The 20,972-nt window shown below is 43.2% G+C and overlaps 1 protein-coding gene across 1 annotated transcript in view; it reads right to left on the bottom strand.

The window, feature by feature from the left end:
* Positions 1-305: 305 nt before the first annotated feature.
* The window catches only part of LOC311131110 (gamma-aminobutyric acid receptor subunit alpha-5-like), a gene marked incomplete at its 5' end in the record, with an annotated part of 90,577 nt that continues 69,910 nt past the window's right edge, over positions 306-20,972 (bottom strand). The window contains 2 exons of the mRNA XM_084163921.1: positions 306-675; positions 2,667-2,875. Coding sequence (XP_084020047.1) covers positions 376-675; positions 2,667-2,875 — 509 coding nt within the window. The 3' untranslated portion in view covers positions 306-375. The remainder of the gene's footprint in view (positions 676-2,666; positions 2,876-20,972) is intronic.

Below are 20,972 nucleotides of genomic sequence, written 5' to 3'. Positions count from 1 at the left end.
TAACAGTATGTCTGTAGTGGTGTAGTGGGGTGGGGTGGGGTGGTAGATCCAGTGTATCTAACAGTATGTCTGTAGTGGTGTAGTGGGGTTGTAGATCCAGTGTATCTAACAGTATGTCTGTAGTGGTGTAGTGGGGTGGGGTGGTAGATCCAGTGTATCTAACAGTATGTCTGTAGTGGTGTGGTGTAGTGGGGAGAGTGAGGTGAGACAGGTGCCCCTACGTCCCAAATGGCACCCTATTCCCTATATATAATATTATGCACTACTTTTGACCAGAGACCTAACCGTAACCCTAACCCTATGTGCCCTGATCAAAAGTTGTGCGTTACACAGGGGACAGGGCACCTTTTAGACCACATTCCTGGCCTTCTCCTTCTATGTATAGGGGTTCACAGCTCCTGTGATCACTGGCTCCCTGTTGAGGTACGTAGCCCAGTAGACCAGGTTGAAAGTCCCAAACAGAACAGGAAACAGTATCCGGGACATCTTGTCGATCTTGCTGACGCTGTTGTAAGTCTTTTTGGGGTCGGGCGACTTGGCCTCGGCCAGTTTCAGCTGGACGCCTGCGCTGTTGGAGATGGTGGAGATGGCGTTGTCCTTAGTCAGGTTGGGAGTGTAGTTGACCCCAGCTGAACAGGTGTTGTTAGGCTTCTTGGACAGAGCCATGGGGTTTTTCTGGTCAGGAGAAAGAGAACAACAGAAGGAAAAAACATTGTTTCAGTATTTCACTCTGAATTCACATTGAAAACATTGAATCCAATTTAAATTAGGAAACATTTTGGCAATTAATTCAACTTTCCCTTAGTAAACTAAATACTATAGCAACACTAGTAAAGGAAGAAGAGGAAGAGAGTTGGAGCATCTCATTCTAGATAAACATTGGAAGCAATTTATTAAAGAATGATTGGCTGATAATACAACGTAACTAGTAAAGGTATCAATAGTACAGCGTCATTAGTAAAGGTATAAATATTACATTGTAACTAGTAAAGGTATCAATAGTACAGCGTAACTAGTAAAGATATCAATACTACAGCGTAACTAGTAAAGGTATCAATAGTACAGCTTAACTAGTAAAGGTATCAATAGTACAGCGTAACTAGTAACGGTATCAATAGTACAGCATAACTAGTAAAGGTATCAATAGTACATCATAACTACAGTAGTAAAGGTATCAATAGTACAGCGTAACTAGTAACGGTATCAATAGTACAGCATAACTAGTAAAGGTATCAATAGTACATCATAACTACAGTAGTAAAGGTATCAATAGTACATCGTAACATCGTAACTAGTAAAGATGTCAATAGTACAGCGTAACTATAGTAGTAAAGGTATCAATAGTACAGCTTGACATCATGGGAAAACCAAAAGAAATCAGCCAAGACCTAAGGAAAAAAATGGTAGACCTCCACAAGTCTGGTTCATCCTTGGGAGCAATTTCCAAACGCCTGAAGGTACCACGTTCATCTGTACAAACAATAGTACGCAAGTATAAACACCATGGGACTACGCAGCCGTCATACCGCTCAGGAAGGAGACGCGTTCTGTCTCCTAGAGATGAACGTACTTTGGTGCGAAAAGTGCAAATCAATCCCAGAACAACAGCAAAGGACCTTGTGAAGATGCTGGAGGAAACAGGTACAAAAGTATCTATAGCCACAGTAAAACGAGTCCTATATCGACATAACCTGAAAGGCCGCTCAGCAAGGAAGAAGCCACTGCTCGAAAACCGCCTAAAAAAAGCCAGACTACGGTTTGCAACTGCACATGGGGACAAAGATCGTACTTTTTGGAGAAATGTCCTCTGGTCTGATGAAACAGAAATAGAACTGTTTGGCCATAATGACCATTGTTATGTTTGGAGGAAAATAGGGGATGCTTGCAAGCCGAAGAACACCATCCCAACCGTGAAGCACGGGGGTGGCAGCATCATGCTGTGGGGGTGCTTTGCTGCAGGAGGGAATGGTGCACTTCACAAAATAGATGGCATCATGAGGTAGGAAAATTATGTGGATATGTTGAAGCAACATCTCAAGACATCAGTCAGGAAGTTAAAGCTTGGTCGCAAATGGGTCTTCCAAATGGACAATGACCCCAAGCATACTTCCAAAGTTGTGGCAAAATGGCTTAAGGACAACAAAGTCAAGGTATTGGAGTGGCCATCACAAAGCCCTGACCTCAATCCTATAGAAAATGTGTGGGCAGAACTGAAAAAGCGTGTGCGAGCAAGGAGGCCTACAAACCTGATTCAGCTACACCAGCTCTGTCAGGAAGAATGGGCCAAATTTCACCCAACTTATTGTGGGAAGCTTGTGGAAGGCTACCCGAAACATTTGACCCAAGTTAAACAATTTAAAGGCAATGCTACCAAATACTAATTTTGTGTATGTAAACTTCTGACCCACTGGGAATGTGATGAAAGAAATAAAAGCTGAAATAAATCATTCTCTCTTCTATAATTCTGACATTTCACATTCTTAAAATAAAGTGGTGATCCTAACTGACCTAAGACAGGGAATGTTTACTAGGATTAAATGTCAGGAATTGTGAAAAACAGAGTTTAAATGTATTTGGCTAAAGTGTATGTAAACTTCCGACTTCAACTGTACACATCCAACACACCCACAACACACACACACAACTATCCACAGACATACACACACCTTGCGCGTATCCTCCATGGCTTTCTTCCCATCCCAGGCCCAGCTCCTCTTGGTGAAGTAGTTGACGGTAGCGAACTCAATGAGAGCAGAGAAGACGAAGGCATAACAGACTGCTATGAACCAGTCCATGGCTGTGGCATACGCCACCTTGGGCAAAGAGTTACGGGCACTGATGCTAAGAGTGGTCATGGTCAGCACGGTGGTCACACCTACGTAGAGAGATGATGAAGGAGAAAAGATGATGGAGAGAAGGAGAAACCAAGGCTTCTAGCATTTTCTCTGTTCACGAGGAGATCTTTTCCCATTGTTTTTCCGTAACTCTCTGGCCCAAGGTGGCGTATGCAACGTAGAGAGATGTAGACACATAGAAAAACAGAAAGAAACAGAGATAAACTGAGAAACAGACAAACAGGGAGAAACTGAGAGAAACCAGGAGAAACAGGAAGAAACAGAGAGAAACAGCTCCCTGGGGAGAAACAGGAAAAAGAAACAGGAAGAAACAGGGAGAAACAGGGAGAAACAGGAAGAAACAGGGAGAAACAGGAAGAAACAGGAAGAAACAAAGAGAAACAGGGAGAAACATAGAGAAACAGGGAGAAACGGAAGAAACGGAGAGAAACAGGGAGAAACATGAACAATTGAAGAGAAACAGGGAGAAATAGGAAGAAAAAGGGTGAAACAGGAAGAAACAGAGGAAAACATAGATAAATAGTAAGAAACAAATAGAAACAGAGAGAAACAGACAAACAAATAGAAACAGAGAGAAAGAGGAAGAAACATACAGAGAGAAACAGGAAGAAACAGAGGAAAACAGGATGATACACAGAGAAACAGGGGGAAACAGACAAACAGAGAGAAACAGGACGAAACGGTGAGAAACAAAGAGAAACAAGAGAGAAACAGAGAGAAGCGGACAAACAGAAGGAAATGGGAGAAACAGAGAAACAAATAGAAACAGAGAGAAAGAGGAAGAAACAGAGAAAACAGAGAGAAACAGAGAGGAACTGAAAGAAACAGAGAGAAACAGGGGGAAACAGACAGAGAGAAACAGGAAGAAACCGAGATAAACAAGAAGAAACAGAGAAAACAGAGAGAAACAGGAAGAAACACAGAGAAACAGGGGGAAACAGACAAACAGAGAGAAACAGGACGAAAAGGTAAGAAACAAAGAGAAACAAGAGAGAAACAGAGAGAAGCAGACAAACAGAAGGAAACGGGAGAAACAGAGAAACAAATAGAAACAGAGAGAAAGCGAGAGAAGAAAAGAGAAACAGGGTGAAACAGGAAGAAACATACAGAGAGAAACAGGAAGAAACAGGTAGAAACAGAGAGAAACAAGAAGAAACAGAGAAAACAGAGAGAAACAGAGAGGAACTGAAAGAAACAGAGAGAAATAGGAAGAAACAGAGAGAAACAGGAAGAAACAGGTAGAAACAAAAATAATCTGAGAGAAACAGACAAACAATGACAAACAGAAAGAAACAGAGAGAAAGGAAGAAAAAGCGAGCAAAACAGGGAGAAACGGGAAGAAACAGGGAGAAACAGACAGAGAGAAACAGGAAGAATCAGAGAAAAACGGGAAGAAATGAAGAGAAATAGAGAAAAACTGACAAACAGGGAGAAACAGAGAGAAGCGAGAGATGCAAAGAAAAACAGAGCGAATCAGGAAGAAACAGAGAGAGAGAAACAGGCAAACAGTGAGAAACAGAGAGAAAGAGATAGAAGCAGAGAGAAACAGCTAAAAACATTGACAAACAGAGAGAAACAGGGAGAAACAGGGAGAAACAGGATGAAACAGGGAGAAACAGGGAGAAACAGGAAGAAACAGGGAGAAACAGGAAGAAACAGAGAGAAACAGGACGAAACAGAGAGAAACAGGATGAAACAGAGAGAAACAGGTCGAAACGGTGAGAAACAAAGAGAAACAAGAGAGAATCAGAGAGAAGCAGACAAACAGTAGGAAATGGGAGAAACAGAGAAACAAATAGAAACAGAGAGAAACAGGAAGAAACATACAGAGACAAACAGGAAGAAACAGAGGAAAACAGGAAGAAACACAGAGAAACAGGGGGAAACAGACAAACAGAGAGAAACAGGTCGAAACGGTGAGAAACAAAGAGAAACAAGAGAGAAACAGAGAGAAGCAGACAAACAGAAGGAAATGGGAGAAACAGAGAAACAAATAGAAACAGAGAGAAAGCGAGAGAAGAAAAGAGAAACAGAGAGAAACAGGAAGAAACATACAGAGAGAAACAGAGAGGAACAGAGAGAAACAAGAAGAAACAGAGAAAACAGAGAGAAACAGGAAGAAACAAAGAGAAACTGAGAAATAGGAAGAAAAAGGGTGAAACAGGAAGAAACAGAGAAAACAGAGAGAAACAGGAAGAAACAAAGAGAAACTGAGAAATAGGAAGAAAAGGGGTGAAACAGGAAGAAACAGAGGAAAACAGAGATAAAAAGTAAGAAACAAATATAAACAGAGAGAAACAGGACAAAACGATGAGAAACAAAGAGAAACATGAGAGAAACAGAGAGAAGCAGGAAGAAACAGAGAGAAACAGTGAGAAACAGAGGAAAACAGGAAGAAACAGAGAGAAACAGGACGAAACGGTGAGAAACAAAGAGAAACAAGAGAGAAACAGAGAGAAGCAGACAAACAGAAGGAAATGGGAGAAACAGAGAAACAAATAGAAACAGAGAGAAAGCGAGAGAAGAAAAGAGAAACAGAGAGAAACAGGAAGAAACAGAGAAAACAGAGAGAAACAGAGAGGAACTGAAAGAAACAGAGAGAAATAGGAAGAAACAGAGAGAAACAGGAAGAAACAGGTAGAAACAGAGAGAAACAAGAAGAAACAGAGAAAACAGAGAGAAACAGAGAGGAACTGAAAGAAACAGAGAGAAATAGGAAGAAACAGAGAGAAACAGGAAGAAACAGGTAGAAACAAAAATAATCTGAGAGAAAGAGACAAACAATGACAAACAGAAAGAAACAGAGAGAAAGGAAGAAAAAGCGAGCAAAACAGGGAGAAACGGGAAGAAACAGGGAGAAACAGACAGAGAGAAACAGGAAGAATCAGAAAAAAACGGGAAGAAATAAAGAGAAATAGAGAAAAACTGACAAACAGAGAGAAACAGAGAGAAGTGAGAGAAGCAAAGAAAAACAGAGCGAATCAGGAAGAAACAGACAGAGAGAAACAGGCAAACAGTGAGAAACAGAGAGAAAGAGCGAAAAACATTGACAAACAGAGAGAAACAGTGAGAAACAGGGAGAAACAGGAAGAAACAGGGAGAAATAGGGAGAAATAGGAAGAAAAAGGATGAAACAGGAAGAAACAGAGGAAAACAGGAAGAAACAGAGAGAAACAGGACGAAACGGTGAGAAACAAAGAGAAACAAGAGAGAAACAGAGAGAAGCAGACAAACAGAAGGAAATGGGAGAAACAGAGAAACAAATAGAAACAGAGAGAAAGCGAGAGAAGAAAAGAGAAACAGAGAGAAACAGGAAGAAACAGAGAAAACAGAGAGAAACAGAGAGGAACTGAAAGAAACAGAGAGAAATAGGAAGAAACAGAGAGAAACAGGAAGAAACAGGTAGAAACAGAGAGAAACAAGAAGAAACAGAGAAAACAGAGAGAAACAGAGAGGAACTGAAAGAAACAGAGAGAAATAGGAAGAAACAGAGAGAAACAGGAAGAAACAGGTAGAAACAAAAATAATCTGAGAGAAACAGACAAACAATGACAAACAGAAAGAAACAGAGAGAAAGGAAGAAAAAGCGAGCAAAACAGGGAGAAACGGGAAGAAACAGGGAGAAACAGACAGAGAGAAACAGGAAGAAACAGAAAAAAACGGGAAGAAATAAAGAGAAATAGAGAAAAACTGACAAACAGAGAGAAACAGAGAGAAGTGAGAGAAGCAAAGAAAAACAGAGCGAATCAGGAAGAAACAGACAGAGAGAAACAGGCAAACAGTGAGAAACAGAGAGAAAGAGCGAAAAACATTGACAAACAGAGAGAAACAGTGAGAAACAGGGAGAAACAGGAAGAAACAGGGAGAAATAGGGAGAAATAGGAAGAAAAAGGATGAAACAGGAAGAAACAGAGGAAAACAGAGATAAATAGTAAGAAACAAATAGAAACAGAGAGAAACAGACAAACAGTAGGAAATGGGAGAAACAGAGAAACAAATAGAAACAGAGAGAAAGAGGAAGAAACATACAGAGAGAAACAGGAAGAAACAGAGGAAAACAGGATGAAACACAGAGAAACAGGGGGAAACAGACATACAGAGAGAAACAGGACGAAACGGTGAGAAACAAAGAGAAACAAGAGAGAAACAGGAAGAAACAGACAGAGAGAAACAGGAAGAAACAGAGATAAACAAGAAGAAACAGAGAAAACAGAGAGAAACAGGAAGAAACACAGAGAAACAGGGGGAAACAGACAAACAGAGAGAAACAGGACGAAAAGGTAAGAAACAAAGAGAAACAAGAGAGAAACAGAGAGAAGCAGACAAACAGAAGGAAATGGGAGAAACAGAGAAACAAATAGAAACAGAGAGAAAGCGAGAGAAGAAAAGAGAAACAGGGTGAAACAGGAAGAAACATACAGAGAGAAACAGGAAGAAACAGGGTGAAACAGAGAAACAAATAGAAACAGAGAGAAAGAGGAAGAAACATACAGAGAGAAACAGGAAGAAACAGAGGAAAACAGGATGAAACACAGAGAAACAGGGGGAAACAGACATTCAGAGAGAAACAGGACAAAACAGTGAGAAACAAAGAGAAACAAGAGAGAAACAGAGAGAAGCAGACAAACAGAAGGAAATGGGAGAAAGAGAGAAACAAATAGAAACAGAGAGAAAGCGAGAGAAGAAAAGAGAAACAGGGTGAAACAGGAAGAAACATACAGAGAGAAACAGGAAGAAACAGGTAGAAACAGAGAGAAACAAGAAGAAACAGAGAAAACAGAGAGAAACAGAGAGGAACTGAAAGAAACAGAGAGAAATAGGAAGAAACAGAGAGAAACAGGAAGAAACAGGTAGAAACAAAAATAATCTGAGAGAAACAGACAAACAATGACAAACAGAAAGAAACAGAGAGAAAGGAAGAAAAAGCGAGCAAAACAGGGAGAAACGGGAAGAAACAGGGAGAAACAGACAGAGAGAAACAGGAAGAATCAGAGAAAAACGGGAAGAAATAAAGAGAAATAGAGAAAAACTGACAAACAGAGAGAAACAGAGAGAAGCGAGAGAAGCAAAGAAAAACAGAGCGAATCAGGAAGAAACAGACAGAGAGAAACAGGCAAACAGTGAGAAACAGAGAGAAAGAGATAGAAGCAGAGAGAAACAGTGAAAAACATTGACAAACAGAGACAAACAGGGAGAAACAGGGAGAAACAGGATGAAACAGGGAGAAACAGGGAGAAACAGGAAGAAACAGGGAGAAACAGGAAGAAACAGAGAGAAACAGGACGAAACAGAGAGAAACAGGACGAAACAGAGAGAAATAGGTCGAAACGGTGAGAAACAAAGAGAAACAAGAGAGAAACAGAGAGAAGCAGACAAACAGTAGGAAATGGGAGAAACAGAGAAACAAAAAGAAACAGAGAGAAACAGGAAGAAACATACAGAGAGAAACAGGAAGAAACAGAGGAAAACAGGAAGAAACACAGAGAAACAGGGGGAAACAGACAAACAGAGAGAAACAGGTCGAAACGGTGAGAAACAAAGAGAAACAAGAGAGAAACAGAGAGAAGCAGACAAACAGAAGGAAATGGGAGAAACAGAGAAACAAATAGAAACAGAGAGAAAACGAGAGAAGAAAAGAGAAACAGAGAGAAACAGGAAGAAACATACAGAGAGAAACAGGAAGAAACAGAGAGAAACAAGAAGAAACAGAGAAAACAGAGAGAAACAGGAAGAAACAAAGAGAAACGGAGAAATAGGAAGAAAAAGGGTGAAACAGGAAGAAACAGAGAAAACAGAGAGAAACAGGAAGAAACTAAGAGAAACTGAGAAATAGGAAGAAAAAGGGAGAAACAGGAAGAAACAGAGGAAAACAGAGATAAAAAGTAAGAAACAAATAGAAACAGAGAGAAACAGGACAAAACGATGAGAAACAAAGAGAAACATGAGAGAAACAGAGAGAAGCAGGAAGAAACAGAGAGAAACAGGACGAAACGGTGAGAAACAAAGAGAAACAAGAGAGAAACAGAGAGAAGCTGTCACGGTTTCGGCCGAGGCGGCCCCTCCTCCTTGTTCGGGCAGGTTTCGGCGGTCGTCGTCTCCGGAGTACTAGCTGCCACCGTTCTATGTTTCATGTTTTATTGGTTTTGTCTGTTTGTCACACCTGTTTTGTGTTATGTCTCATTAAGCACCCTATTTAGTTCCTTGTTGTGAGTTTAGGTGTTGTGTGTAATTGTTCCCGTTGTCGTGTTGTTGCGCTACCCGTTTCGGTGCGCTATTTGTAGCTTTCCTCCTTGTTTATTTTAGGAGAGGATTTTCGCACATGTTTTGTGCGCTCGTTTGTTTACGCCTGTGTGCGCTTTTCTCGCCTCCGGGCTGTTTGGATTGTATTTTTGTGTGCTCTACTAAAAGTCTTTGTTGGACTTAACTTCTGCGTCCTGCGCCTGATTCCACACCACACCAATCTACAGCAACACCTGACAGAATTACACACCATCGCATGGAATCAGCAGGAGCACCCACCGACATCATGGAGGAGCGTCTCCGTGGTCAAGACGATCGGATTAACCAGATCGGGCACGCCCTGGACCGGGTGATGAACATTCTCCATCGATGGGAGACCAGCGAGGTACCCACACCTCCACCTACCGCACCATCACCATCGGTCAGCCCGCCCGTCCAACAACCGGAACCCAGTGGGATTCGGCTCTCGCTCCCGAGGGCGTACGACGGCACCGCTGCCGGGTGTCAGGGGTTCCTGTTACAGGTGGAACTCTACCTTGCCACCGTACACCCGGCGCCCTCGGGACACGAGAGCGTTTCCGCCCTCATCTCCTGTCTCACCGGCAAGGCGTTGGAGTGGGCCAACGCCGAATGGAGGAGAATAGACGCCGCCACTGTCACCTATGCAGAGTTCTCCCGCCGCTTCCGTGCGGTCTTCGACCATCCACCAGAAGGGAAGGCGGCGGGGGAGCGTCTATTCTACCTCCGGCAGGGGATGAGGAGCGCTCAAGAGTTTGCGCTGGAGTTCCGGACTCTAGCGGCAGATGCAGGGTGGAATGAGCGGGCCCTCATAGACCACTTTAGATGCAGCCTTCGGGAGGACGTCCGCAGAGAGTTAGCGTGCAGGGATACTACACTATCATTTGACCAGTTGGTGGACATGGCCATTCGGCTGGACACCCTGCTGGCAACCCGCGGACGTCCCAGGTGGGGGTCGCCCATTCCACCCTCCAGCGCCTCCGAGCCGAGCCCGATGGAGCTCGGAGGTGCTGGCGCTAGAGGGGGGAGAAGAAGGAGCCCGAGGGGGGCGGTCTCCTGCACCAACTGTGGCCGCGGAGGGCACACCGCGGCTAGGTGCTGGGGAGGGTCCCCTGGTGAGGGAAACGGCAGGTCACACATTGGGGAGTCCTTCCAGGTGAGTAGGCGCCCTACTTACCCAGAGCTTTCTGTCGTACACATAACTATACCTGTTTGTTTTCCACAGGTTGCACCTCGTTCTCAGCATAAGGCGCTAGTCTATTCAGGCGCAGCTGGGAATTTTGTAGATCGTAAATTCTGTGTTGAGTTAGGGATTCCCCTCCTTCCGGTTGATAAGCCTTTCCCTGTACATGCCCTAGATAGTCGTCCGTTGGGATCTGGGTTGGTAGGATGAAGACGCAGGGGGGTCATGAGGAGACGATTCAACTCTATCTGATCGACTCTCCTGCGTATCCGGTGGTACTGGGGCTTCCCTGGTTGATTACCCATGATCCTACGATTTCGTGGCGAGAGAAGGCTCTTAAAGGGTGGTCTGCTCAGTGTGAGGGGCTATGTCTGGGTGTTTCCGTAGGGGCGACTTCGGTGGAGAGTCCGAACCAGATGCCAGCACTGCACATTCCGCCTGAGTATGAGGATTTGGCACTCGTGTTTAGTAAGACTAGAGCGGCACGGTTGCCGCCTCATAGACAGGGGGATTGTGCGATAGACCTCCAGGCAGGAGCTGCGCTCCCGCGGAGCCATGTGTATCCTTTGTCACAGGAGGAGAAAGGGGCAATGGAGACATACATTGCCGAGTCTCTGAGACAGGGATACATACGGTCCTCCACTTCTCCCGCGTCCTCGAGCTTCTTTTTTGTGAAGAAAAAGGATGGAGGTTTGCGTCCGTGTATTGATTACCGCGGTCTCAATCAGGTGACTGTGAAATATAGTTATCCACTCCCGCTGATTGCGACCATGACGGAGTCCTTACACGGGGCACGGTTCTTCACAAAATTGGACCTCAGGAGCGCATATAACTTGGTGCGCATTAGGGAGGGCGATGAGTGGAAGACAGCATTTAGTACTACCTCCGGCCATTACGAGTATCTCGTCATGCCATATGGTTTAATGAATGCTCCATCAGTCTTCCAATCTTTTGTAGATGAGATTTTCCGGGACATGCAGGCGCAGGGAGTAGTGGTGTACATAGATGATATTCTAGTATACAGTTCTACTCGGGCCGAGCATGTAGCCCTGGTGCGCAGGGTATTGAGGAGATTGTTGGAGCATGACCTGTATGTCAAAACCGAGAAATGTCTGTTCTTTCAGGAGTCAGTCTCCTTTTTGGGTTATCAGTTGTCTGCGTCAGGTGTGAGAATAGAGGTTGACCGTGTGTCTGCCGTGCGTAATTGGCAAACCCCAACTACGGTTAAAGAGGTGCAGTGGTTCTTGGGTTTTGCAAATTACTACCGGAGGTTTATCCGGGGTTTTGGACAGGTGGCAGCTCCCATAACGTCTCTTCTGAAGGGGGGTCCTGTGCGCTTGCGGTGGTCGGCTGAGGCGGACAGGGCTTTTGGGAGACTGAAGGACCTGTTTACCTCGGCTCCAGTGCTGGCGCACCCGGATCCCACTTTACCCTTCCAAGTAGAGGTAGACGCGTCTGAGGCCGGTATCGGGGCAGTTCTTTCACAACGGTCCGGCACACCACCTAAACTCCGCCCCTGTGCTTTTTATTCTAAGAAGCTCAGTCCGGCGGAGCGGAATTATGACGTAGGGGACAGGGAGCTGTTAGCCGTAGTACAGGCCCTAAAGTTGTGGAGGCATTGGCTTGAGGGGGCTCAACACCCTTTCCTCATTCTGACTGACCACCGTGACCTGGAATACATTCGGGCAGCTAGGAGACTGAATCCTCGCCAGGCTCGATGGACTATGTTTCTCGCCCGGTTTGTGTTCAAGATCACTTACATCCCTGGGTCCCAGAACGGGAAGGCAGATGCCCTGTCTCGGCGGTATGACACGGAGGAGAGGTGCGTGGAACCCACTCCCATACTACCGGAGTCTTGTCTGGTTGCACCGGTGGTGTGGGAGGTCGATGCAGAGATCGAGTGGGCATAACGCACCGACCCTAGCCCTCCACAGTGTCCGGTGGGTCGGACGTACGTCCCGCTCGAGGTCCGGGATCGGCTGATTTATTGGGCTCACACGTCACCCTCCTCTGGACATCCAGGTATTGGCCGGACAGTGCACTGCCTTAGTACAAAGTACTGGTGGCCAACGTTAGCCAGGGATGTGAGGATTTATGTCTCCTCCTGCTCAGTGTGTGCCCAGTGTAAGGCGCCCAGACACTTGCCCAGGGGTAAATTACAACCCCTGCCCGTTCCACAACGACCCTGGTCTCACCTCTCGGTGGATTTTGTTACCGACCTTCCCTCCTCACAAGGGAATACCACCATCCTGGTCGTTGTGGATCGGTTCTCGAAGGCCTGTCGTCTCCTTCCCATGCCGGGTCTTCCTACTGCCCTACAGACCACTGAGGCTCTATTTACTCACGTCTTCCGGCATTACGGGGTACCCGAGGATATAGTGTCTGATCGAGGCCCCCAGTTTACCTCCAGAGTCTGGAGAGCCTTTATGGAACGGTTGGGGGTTTCGGTGAGCCTTACCTCGGGTTACCACCCGGAGAGTAATGGGCAGGTCGAACGAGTCAACCAGGATGTGGGTAGGTTTCTGAGGTCATATTGTCAGGGCCGGCCGGAGGAGTGGGCGAGATATGTGCCCTGGGCCGAGATGGCACAGAACTCTCTCCGCCACTCCTCCACTAAACTAACCCCTTTCCAGTGTGTGTTAGGGTACCAGCCGGTTCTGGCACCTTGGCATGAGAGCCAGATCGAGGCCCCTGCTGTGGATGAGTGGGTGCGGCGCTCGGAGGAGACGTGGAACGCTGCACACGTCCGGGGGCGGCGCACGGCTGGAGCCGCGCGTCAAGGGGGGGGGGGTACTGTCACGGTTTCGGCCGAGGCGGCCCCTCCTCCTTGTTCGGGCAGGTTTCGGCGGTCGTCGTCTCCGGAGTACTAGCTGCCACCGTTCTATGTTTCATGTTTTATTGGTTTTGTCTGTTTGTCACACCTGTTTTGTGTTATGTCTCATTAAGCACCCTATTTAGTTCCTTGTTGTGAGTTTAGGTGTTGTGTGTAATTGTTCCCGTTGTCGTGTTGTTGCGCTACCCATTTCGGTGCGCTATTTGTAGCTTTCCTCCTTGTTTATTTTAGGAGAGGATTTTCGCACATGTTTTGTGCGCTCGTTTGTTTACGCCTGTGTGCGCTTTTCTCGCCTCCGGGCTGTTTGGATTGTATTTTTGTGTGCTCTACTAAAAGTCTTTGTTGGACTTAACTTCTGCGTCCTGCGCCTGATTCCACACCACACCAATCTACAGCAACACCTGACAGAAGCAGACAAACAGAAGGAAATGGGAGAAACAGAGAAACAAATAGAAACAGAGAGAAAGCGAGAGAAGAAAAGAGAAACAGAGAGAAACAGAGAGAAACAGGAAGAAACTGAGAAAACAGAGAGAAACAGAGAGGAACTGAAAGAAACAGAGAGAAATAGGAAGAAACAGAGAGAAACAGGAAGAAACAGGTAGAAACAGAGAGAAACAAGAAGAAACAGAGAAAACAGAGAGAAACAGAGAGGAACTGAAAGAAACAGAGAGAAATAGGAAGAAACAGAGAGAAACAGGAAGAAACAGGTAGAAACAAAAATAATCTGAGAGAAACAGACAAACAATGACAAACAGAAAGAAACAGAGAGAAACAGGAAGAAACAGGTAGAAACAAAAATAATCTGAGAGAAACAGACAAACAATGACAAACAGAAAGAAACAGAGAGAAACAGGAAGAAACAGGTAGAAACAAAAATAATCTGAGAGAAACAGACAAACAATGACAAACAGAAAGAAACAGAGAGAAACAGGAAGAAACAGGTAGAAACAAAAATAATCTGAGAGAAACAGACAAACAATGACAAACAGAAAGAAACAGAGAGAAAGGAAGAAAAATCGAGCAAAACAGGGAGAAACACAGAGAAACAGGGGGAAACAGACAAACAGAGAGAAACAGGTCGAAACAGTGAGAAACAAAGAGAAACAAGAGAGAAACAGAGAGAAGCAGACAAACAGAAGGAAATGGGAGAAACAGAGAAACAAATAGAAACAGAGAGAAAGCGAGAGTAGAAAAGAGAAACAGGGTGAAACAGGAAGAAAGATACAGAGAGAAACAGGAAGAAACAGGTAGAAACAGAGAGAAACAAGAAGAAACAGAGAAAACAGAGAGAAACAGAGAGGAACTGAAAGAAACAGAGAGAAATAGGAAGAAACAGAGAGAAACAGGAAGAAACAGGTAGAAACAAAAATAATCTGAGAGAAACAGACAAACAATGACAAACAGAAAGAAACAGAGAGAAAGGAAGAAAAATCAAGCAAAACAGGGAGAAACGGGAAGAAACAGGGAGAAACAGACAGAGAGAAACAGGAAGAAACAGAGAAAAACGGGAAGAAATAAAGAGAAATAGAGAAAAACTGACAAACAGAGAGAAACAGAGAGAAGCGAGAGAAGCAAAGAAAAACAGAGCGAATCAGGAAGAAACAGACAGAGAGAAACAGGCAAACAGTGAGAAACAGAGAGAAAGAGATAGAAACAGAGAGAAACAGCGAAAAACATTGACAAACAGAGAGAAACAGTGAGAAACAGGGAGAAACAGGAAGAAACAGGGAGAAACAGGGAGAAACAGGAAGAAACAGGAAGAAACAAAGAGAAACAGAGAGAAACAGGAAGAAACAGGGAGAAAGAAACAGAATCAGAGAAAAAGTTAGCAAAACAGACAAACAGTGAAAAACAGAGAGAAACAGAAACATCGAGAAACAGGAAGTAACAGAGAGAAACAGGAAGAAACAGACAAACTGTGAGAAACAGGAAGAAACAATGACAAACAGAAAGAAACTGTGAAAAACAGAAAGAAACAGAGAGAAACAGGGTGGAACAGGAAGAAACAGACAGAGAAATACAGGAAGGAACAGAGAAAACAGGAAGAAACTAAGCGAAACAGAGATAATGAGAGAAAGCGAGGGAAAGCGAGAGAAACAGGAAGAAACAGGGAGAAACAAAGATAAATAGAGAGAAAGCGAGAAAAAAAGAGAGACACAGAGAGAAGTTGACAAACAGAGGAAAATGGGAGAAACAGAGAAACAAATAGAAACAGAGAGAAAGGAAGAAACCGAGAGAAACAGGGAGGAACAGGAAGAAACAGACAGAGAAATACAGGAAGGAACAGAGAAAAACAGGAAGAATCAAAGCGAAACAAAGAGAAACAGACAAACAGAGAGAAACTGAGATAAACAGGGAGAAACGGGAAGAAACAGGGAGGAACAGGGAGGAACAGGGAGGAACAGGAAGAAACAGGGAGGAACAGGAAGAAACAGACAGAGAAATACAGGAAGGAACAGAGAAAAACAGGAAGAATCAAAGCGAAACAAAGAGAAACAGACAAACAGAGAGAAACTGAGATAAACAGCGAGATACAGGAAGAAACAGAGAAAACACGAAGAAACAAAGAGAAACAGAGATAATGAGAGAAAGTGAGGGAAAGCAAGAGAAACAGAGAGAAACAGAGAGAAACAGAGGAAAACAGGATGAAACAACGAGAAACAGACAGAGAGAAACAGAAAGAAACAGAGAGAAACAGAAAAACTAAGAGAAACAGAGAGAAACAGAGAAACACAGGATGAAACAAAGAGAATCAGAGAAAAAGTGAGCGAAACAGAGAGAAACAGACGAACAGTGAAAAATAGAGAGAAACAAAGAAAAACAAAGAGAAACAGAGATAATGAGAGAAAGTGAGGGAAACAGAGAGAAACAGAGAGAAACAGAGGAAAACAGGATGAAACAACGAGAAACAGACAGAGAGAAACAGAAAGAAACAGAGAGAAACAGAAAAACTAAGAGAAACAGAGAGAAACAGAGAAACACAGGATGAAACAAAGAGAATCAGAGAAAAAGTGAGCGAAACAGAGAGAAACAGATGAACAGTGAAAAATAGAGAGAAACAAAGAAAAACAAAGAGAAACAGAGAGAAACAGAAACAGGGAGAAACAGGAAGAAACAGGGAGAAACAGACAGAGATAAACAGGAAGTAACAGAGAGAAACAGGAAGAAACAGAGAGAAACAGGAAGGAACAGGGAGAAACAGACAGAGATAAACAGGAAGTAACAGAGAGAAAGCAAGAAAAACAGAGAGACATAGAAAGAAGTTGACAAACAGAGAGAAATGGGAGAAACAGAAACAAATAGAAACAGAGAGAAACAGACAAACAGGAAGGAACAGAGAAAAAGAGGAAGAAACAAAGCGAAACAGTGATAATGAGAGAAAGTGAGGGAAAGCGAGAGAAACAGAGGAAAACAGAGAGACACAGGATGAAACAAAGTAAAACAAACAGGGAGAAACAGGAAGAAACAGGGAGAAACAAAGAGAAATAGAGAGAAAGAGAGAAAAACAGAGACAAACAGAGAGAAACAGAGAAACAGAGAGAACTTCTCCCATGGGCAAAGAAACTCAAAAGGGGTGATGATATTAATTAATAGTAATTTCGATCCGAATGTGCAAATTGTCCAAATAGATACGCAAGGTAAATGGATTATTTTAAATATGTTATTGGACCATAAACAGATATGGCTCATTAACCTTTACGGACCAAATAATGATGATCCACACTTCTTTGACAATATATATAATAAATTAGCAACCCTGCAAGCAATTCAAGACTCTATTATTATGGTGGGAGATTATAATACTGTTTTAAATAGCTCAATGGACCGTAAAGGAAATCACACCACAAACAATCACCCACATGCTCTTAAGGAAATCGTGAATGTCATGGATACATTAGAACTAGTAGATATATGGAGGCTTAAATATCCTGATCTAGTGAGATATACGTGGCGGAGACTCAATCAAGCTAGTCGTCTAGACTTCTTTCTTATGTCATTCTCGTTGGCACCAAAAGTTTAAAAAGTGTAGATAGGGGACGGAATGCGGTCGGACCATCATATAATTGGCATATACATTACTCTTACTGAATTTCCACGTGGGCGAGGATATTGGAAATGTAATCAAAGCCTATTGGATGATAATTTATTTTTAACTAGGACAAAGGAATTTATAACGGATTTTTTCCAACATAACATAGGTACAGCAAATCCCCTTATTGTATGGTACACCTTTAAATGTGCCTTTAGAGGCCATGCAATTCAGTACTCATCTCGAAAACAAAAGCAATTTAGGACAAACGAGTCCATACTAACAAAGGAAATAGAAAGTCTAACAGAACAGATAAATAGCAATAAAAACTGTAACATAGAGGCTTAGAATAAATTAGAGGAAAAACAAAAAGAAATGGAGAAACTTATTCAAGAAAGATCAAGTGTAATATATTATCAAAATAAAGCAAACTGGATGGAATATGGGGAAAAATGCACCAAATTCTTTTTTAAATCTTCAACATAGGAATGCTATGTCACCCATGATCTACCAAATGATATTTTGAAGGAGGAAACAAAGAAATGTAAGCATATATTTTCGTTTCAGTTGCCTCCATCTCCTCTGACTGAAGCTAATTGTAGAGATTTATTTTGCTATTGATAATGTAAAATTAACAGCCATACAGAAAGACTAATGTGAAGGTGAAATTACAGAGGAGGAACTTCTGGATGCAATTAAAGACTTTAAGTCCGGGAAAACTCCAGGGTTGGATGGCATACCGGTCGATGTATACAAAACCTTTTGTTATATACTCAGAGGACCGTTATTTTGCATGTTTTAACCACTCCTATGTAAATGGTAGATTATCAGACACTCAAGAAGAAGGTCTGATTTCACTATTTCTGAAACAGGATACAAGTGGAAAATATAAAGATCCAGTCCATTTAAAACAATTTGAGGCCCCTTACACTTCAGTGTTGTGATGCAAAAATTCTAGCAAACTGTATAGCGCATAGAATTAAAAAGGTATTGTCGGACATTATTCATTCTAATTTGACAGGTTTTTTACATGGAAGATACATTGTATAGTAACCCTAGGTGTAAGAGAAACAGAGATAAACAGATAAAAACAGAGGAAAACAGGAAGAAACAAAGAGAAACAGAGATAATGAGAGAAAGCGAGGGAAAGTGAGAGAAACAGAGAGAAACAGAGAAACAGAGAGAAGCAGAGAGAAACAGACAGAGACAAACAGGAAGAAACAGGGAGAAGCAGAGAGAAACAGAAACAGCGAGAAAAAAAGGAAGAAACACAGAGAAACAGAGATAATGAGAGAAAGTGAGGGAAAGCGAGAGAAACAGAGAGAAACAGAGAAAAACAGAGAGAAACAGACAGAGAGAAAAAGGAAGAAACAGGGAGAAACAGGAAGAAACAAAGAGAATCAGAGAAAAAGTGAGCGAAACAGAGAGAAATAAAACAAACAGTGAAAAACAGAGAGAAACAAAGAGAAACAGAGAGAAACAGAAACACAGAGAAACAGGAAGAAACAGAGAAAAACAAAGAGAAACAGAGAGGAACAGAAACATCGAGAAATAGGAAGAAACAAAGAGAAACAAAGAGAAACAGGGAGAAAAACAGGAAGAAACAGGGAGAAACAAAGAGAAACAGGGAGGAACAGGAAGAAACAGACAGAGAAATACAGGAAGGAACAGAGAAAAACAGGAAGAAACAAAGCGAAACAAAGAGAAACAGACAAACAGAGTGAAACTGAGAGAAACAGGGAGGAACAGGAAGAAACAGACAGAGAGATACAGGAAGAAACAGAGAAAAACACGAAGAAACAAAGAGAAACAGAGATAATGAGAGAAAGTGAGGGAAAGCAAGAGAAACAGAGAGAACCAGAGAAAACAGAGGAAAACAGGATGAAACAATGAGAAACAGACAGAGAGAAACAGAAAGAAACAGAAAGAAACAGAAAAACTAAACAGAGAGAAACAGGAAGAAACAAAGAGAAAGAGAGAAAGCGAGAAAAACAGAGAGACAGAAAGAAGTTGACAAACAGAGAGAAATGGGAGAAACAGAAACAAATAGAAACAGAGAGAAACAGGAAGAAACAGAGAGAAACAGGGAGGAACAGGGAGGAACAGGGAGAAACAGGAAGAAACAGAGAGAAACAAAGAGAAACAGGGAGAAATAGGGAGAAACAGGAAGAAACAGACAGAGAAATACAGGAGGAAACAGATAAAAATAGGAAGAAACAAAGAGAAACAGAGAAAATGAGAGAAAGCGAGAGAAACAGAGAGAAACAGGAAGAAACAGGGAGAAACAGGAAGAAACATCTGGGGCTACACGCAAGATCTCACCCCGTGGGGTCAAAATGATCACAAGAACGGTGAGCAAAAATCCCAGAACCACACGGGGGGACCTAGTGAATGACCTGCAATGAGCTGGGACCAAAGTAACAAAGCCTACCATCAGTAACACACTACACCGCCAGGGACTCAAATCCTGCAGTGCCAGACGTGTCCCCCTGCTTAAGCCAGTACATGTCCAGGCCCGTCTGAAGTTTGCTAGAGTGCATTTGGATGATCCAGAAGAGGATTGGGAGAATGTCATATGGTCAGCTGAAACCAAAATAGAACTTTTTGGTAAAAACTCAACTCGTCGTGTTTGGAGGACAAAGAATGCTGAGTTGCATCCAAAGAACACCATACCTACTGTGAAGCATGGGGTGGAAACATCATGCTTTGGGGCTGTTTTTCTGCAAAGGGACCAGGACGACTGATCCGTATAAAGGAAAGAATGAATGGGGCCATGTATCGTGAGATTTTGAGTGAAAACCCCCTTCCATAAGCAAGGGCATTGAAGATGAAACGTGGCTGGGTCTTTCAGCATGACAATGATCCCAAACACACCGCTCGGGCAACGAAGGAGTGGCTTCGTAAGAAGCATTTCAAGGTCTTGGAGTGGCCTAGCCAGTCTCCAGATCTCAACCCCATAGACAATCTTTGGAGGGAGTTGAAAGTCTGTGTTGCCCAGCGACAGCCCCAAAACATCACTGCTCTAGAGGAGATCTGCATGGAGGAATGGGCCAAAATACCAGCAACAGTGTGTGAAAACCTTGTGAAGATTTACAGAAAACGTTTGACCTGTGTCATTGCCAACAAAGGGTATATAACAAAGTATTGAGAAACTTTTGTTATTGACCAAATACTTATTTTCCACCATAATTTGCAAATAAATTCATAAAAAATCCCACAATGTGATTTTCTGGATTTCTTTTTCTCATTTTGTCTGTCATAGTTGACGTGTACCTATTATGAAAATTACAGGCCTCTCTCATCTTTTTAAGTGGGAGAACTTGCACAATTGGTGGCTGACTAAATACTTTTTTCCCCACTGTATACACCTGTTCTGAAAGGCCCCAGAGTCTGCAACACCACTAAGCAAGGGGCACCACCAAGCAAGCAGCACCATGAAGACCAATGAGCTCTCCAAACAGGTCAGGGACAAAGTTGTGGAGAAGTACAGATCAGGGCTGGTTATAAAACAATATCTGAAACTTTGAACATCCCACGGCCCACAATTAAATCCATTATTATTAAATGGAAAGAATATGGCACCACAACAAATCTGCCAAGAGAGGGCTGCCCACCAAAACTCACGGACCAGGCAAGGACGGCATTAATCAGAGAGGCAACAAAGAGACCAAAGATAACCCTTAAGGAACTGCAAAGCTCCACAGCGGAGACTGGAGTATCTGTCCATAGGACCACTTTAAGCCGTACACTCCACAGAGCTGGGCTTTACGGGAGAGTGGCCAGAAAAAAGCCATTGCTTAAAGAAAATAATAA

This window comes from Coregonus lavaretus, assembly GCF_964263955.1.
Source record: "Coregonus lavaretus genome assembly, chromosome: 6".
In the NCBI taxonomy this organism is placed as follows: domain Eukaryota; kingdom Metazoa; phylum Chordata; class Actinopteri; order Salmoniformes; family Salmonidae; genus Coregonus; species Coregonus lavaretus.
The sequence above is the reverse complement of the archived record's forward strand: the minus strand, read 5'-3'. Positions and strand labels throughout refer to the sequence as shown.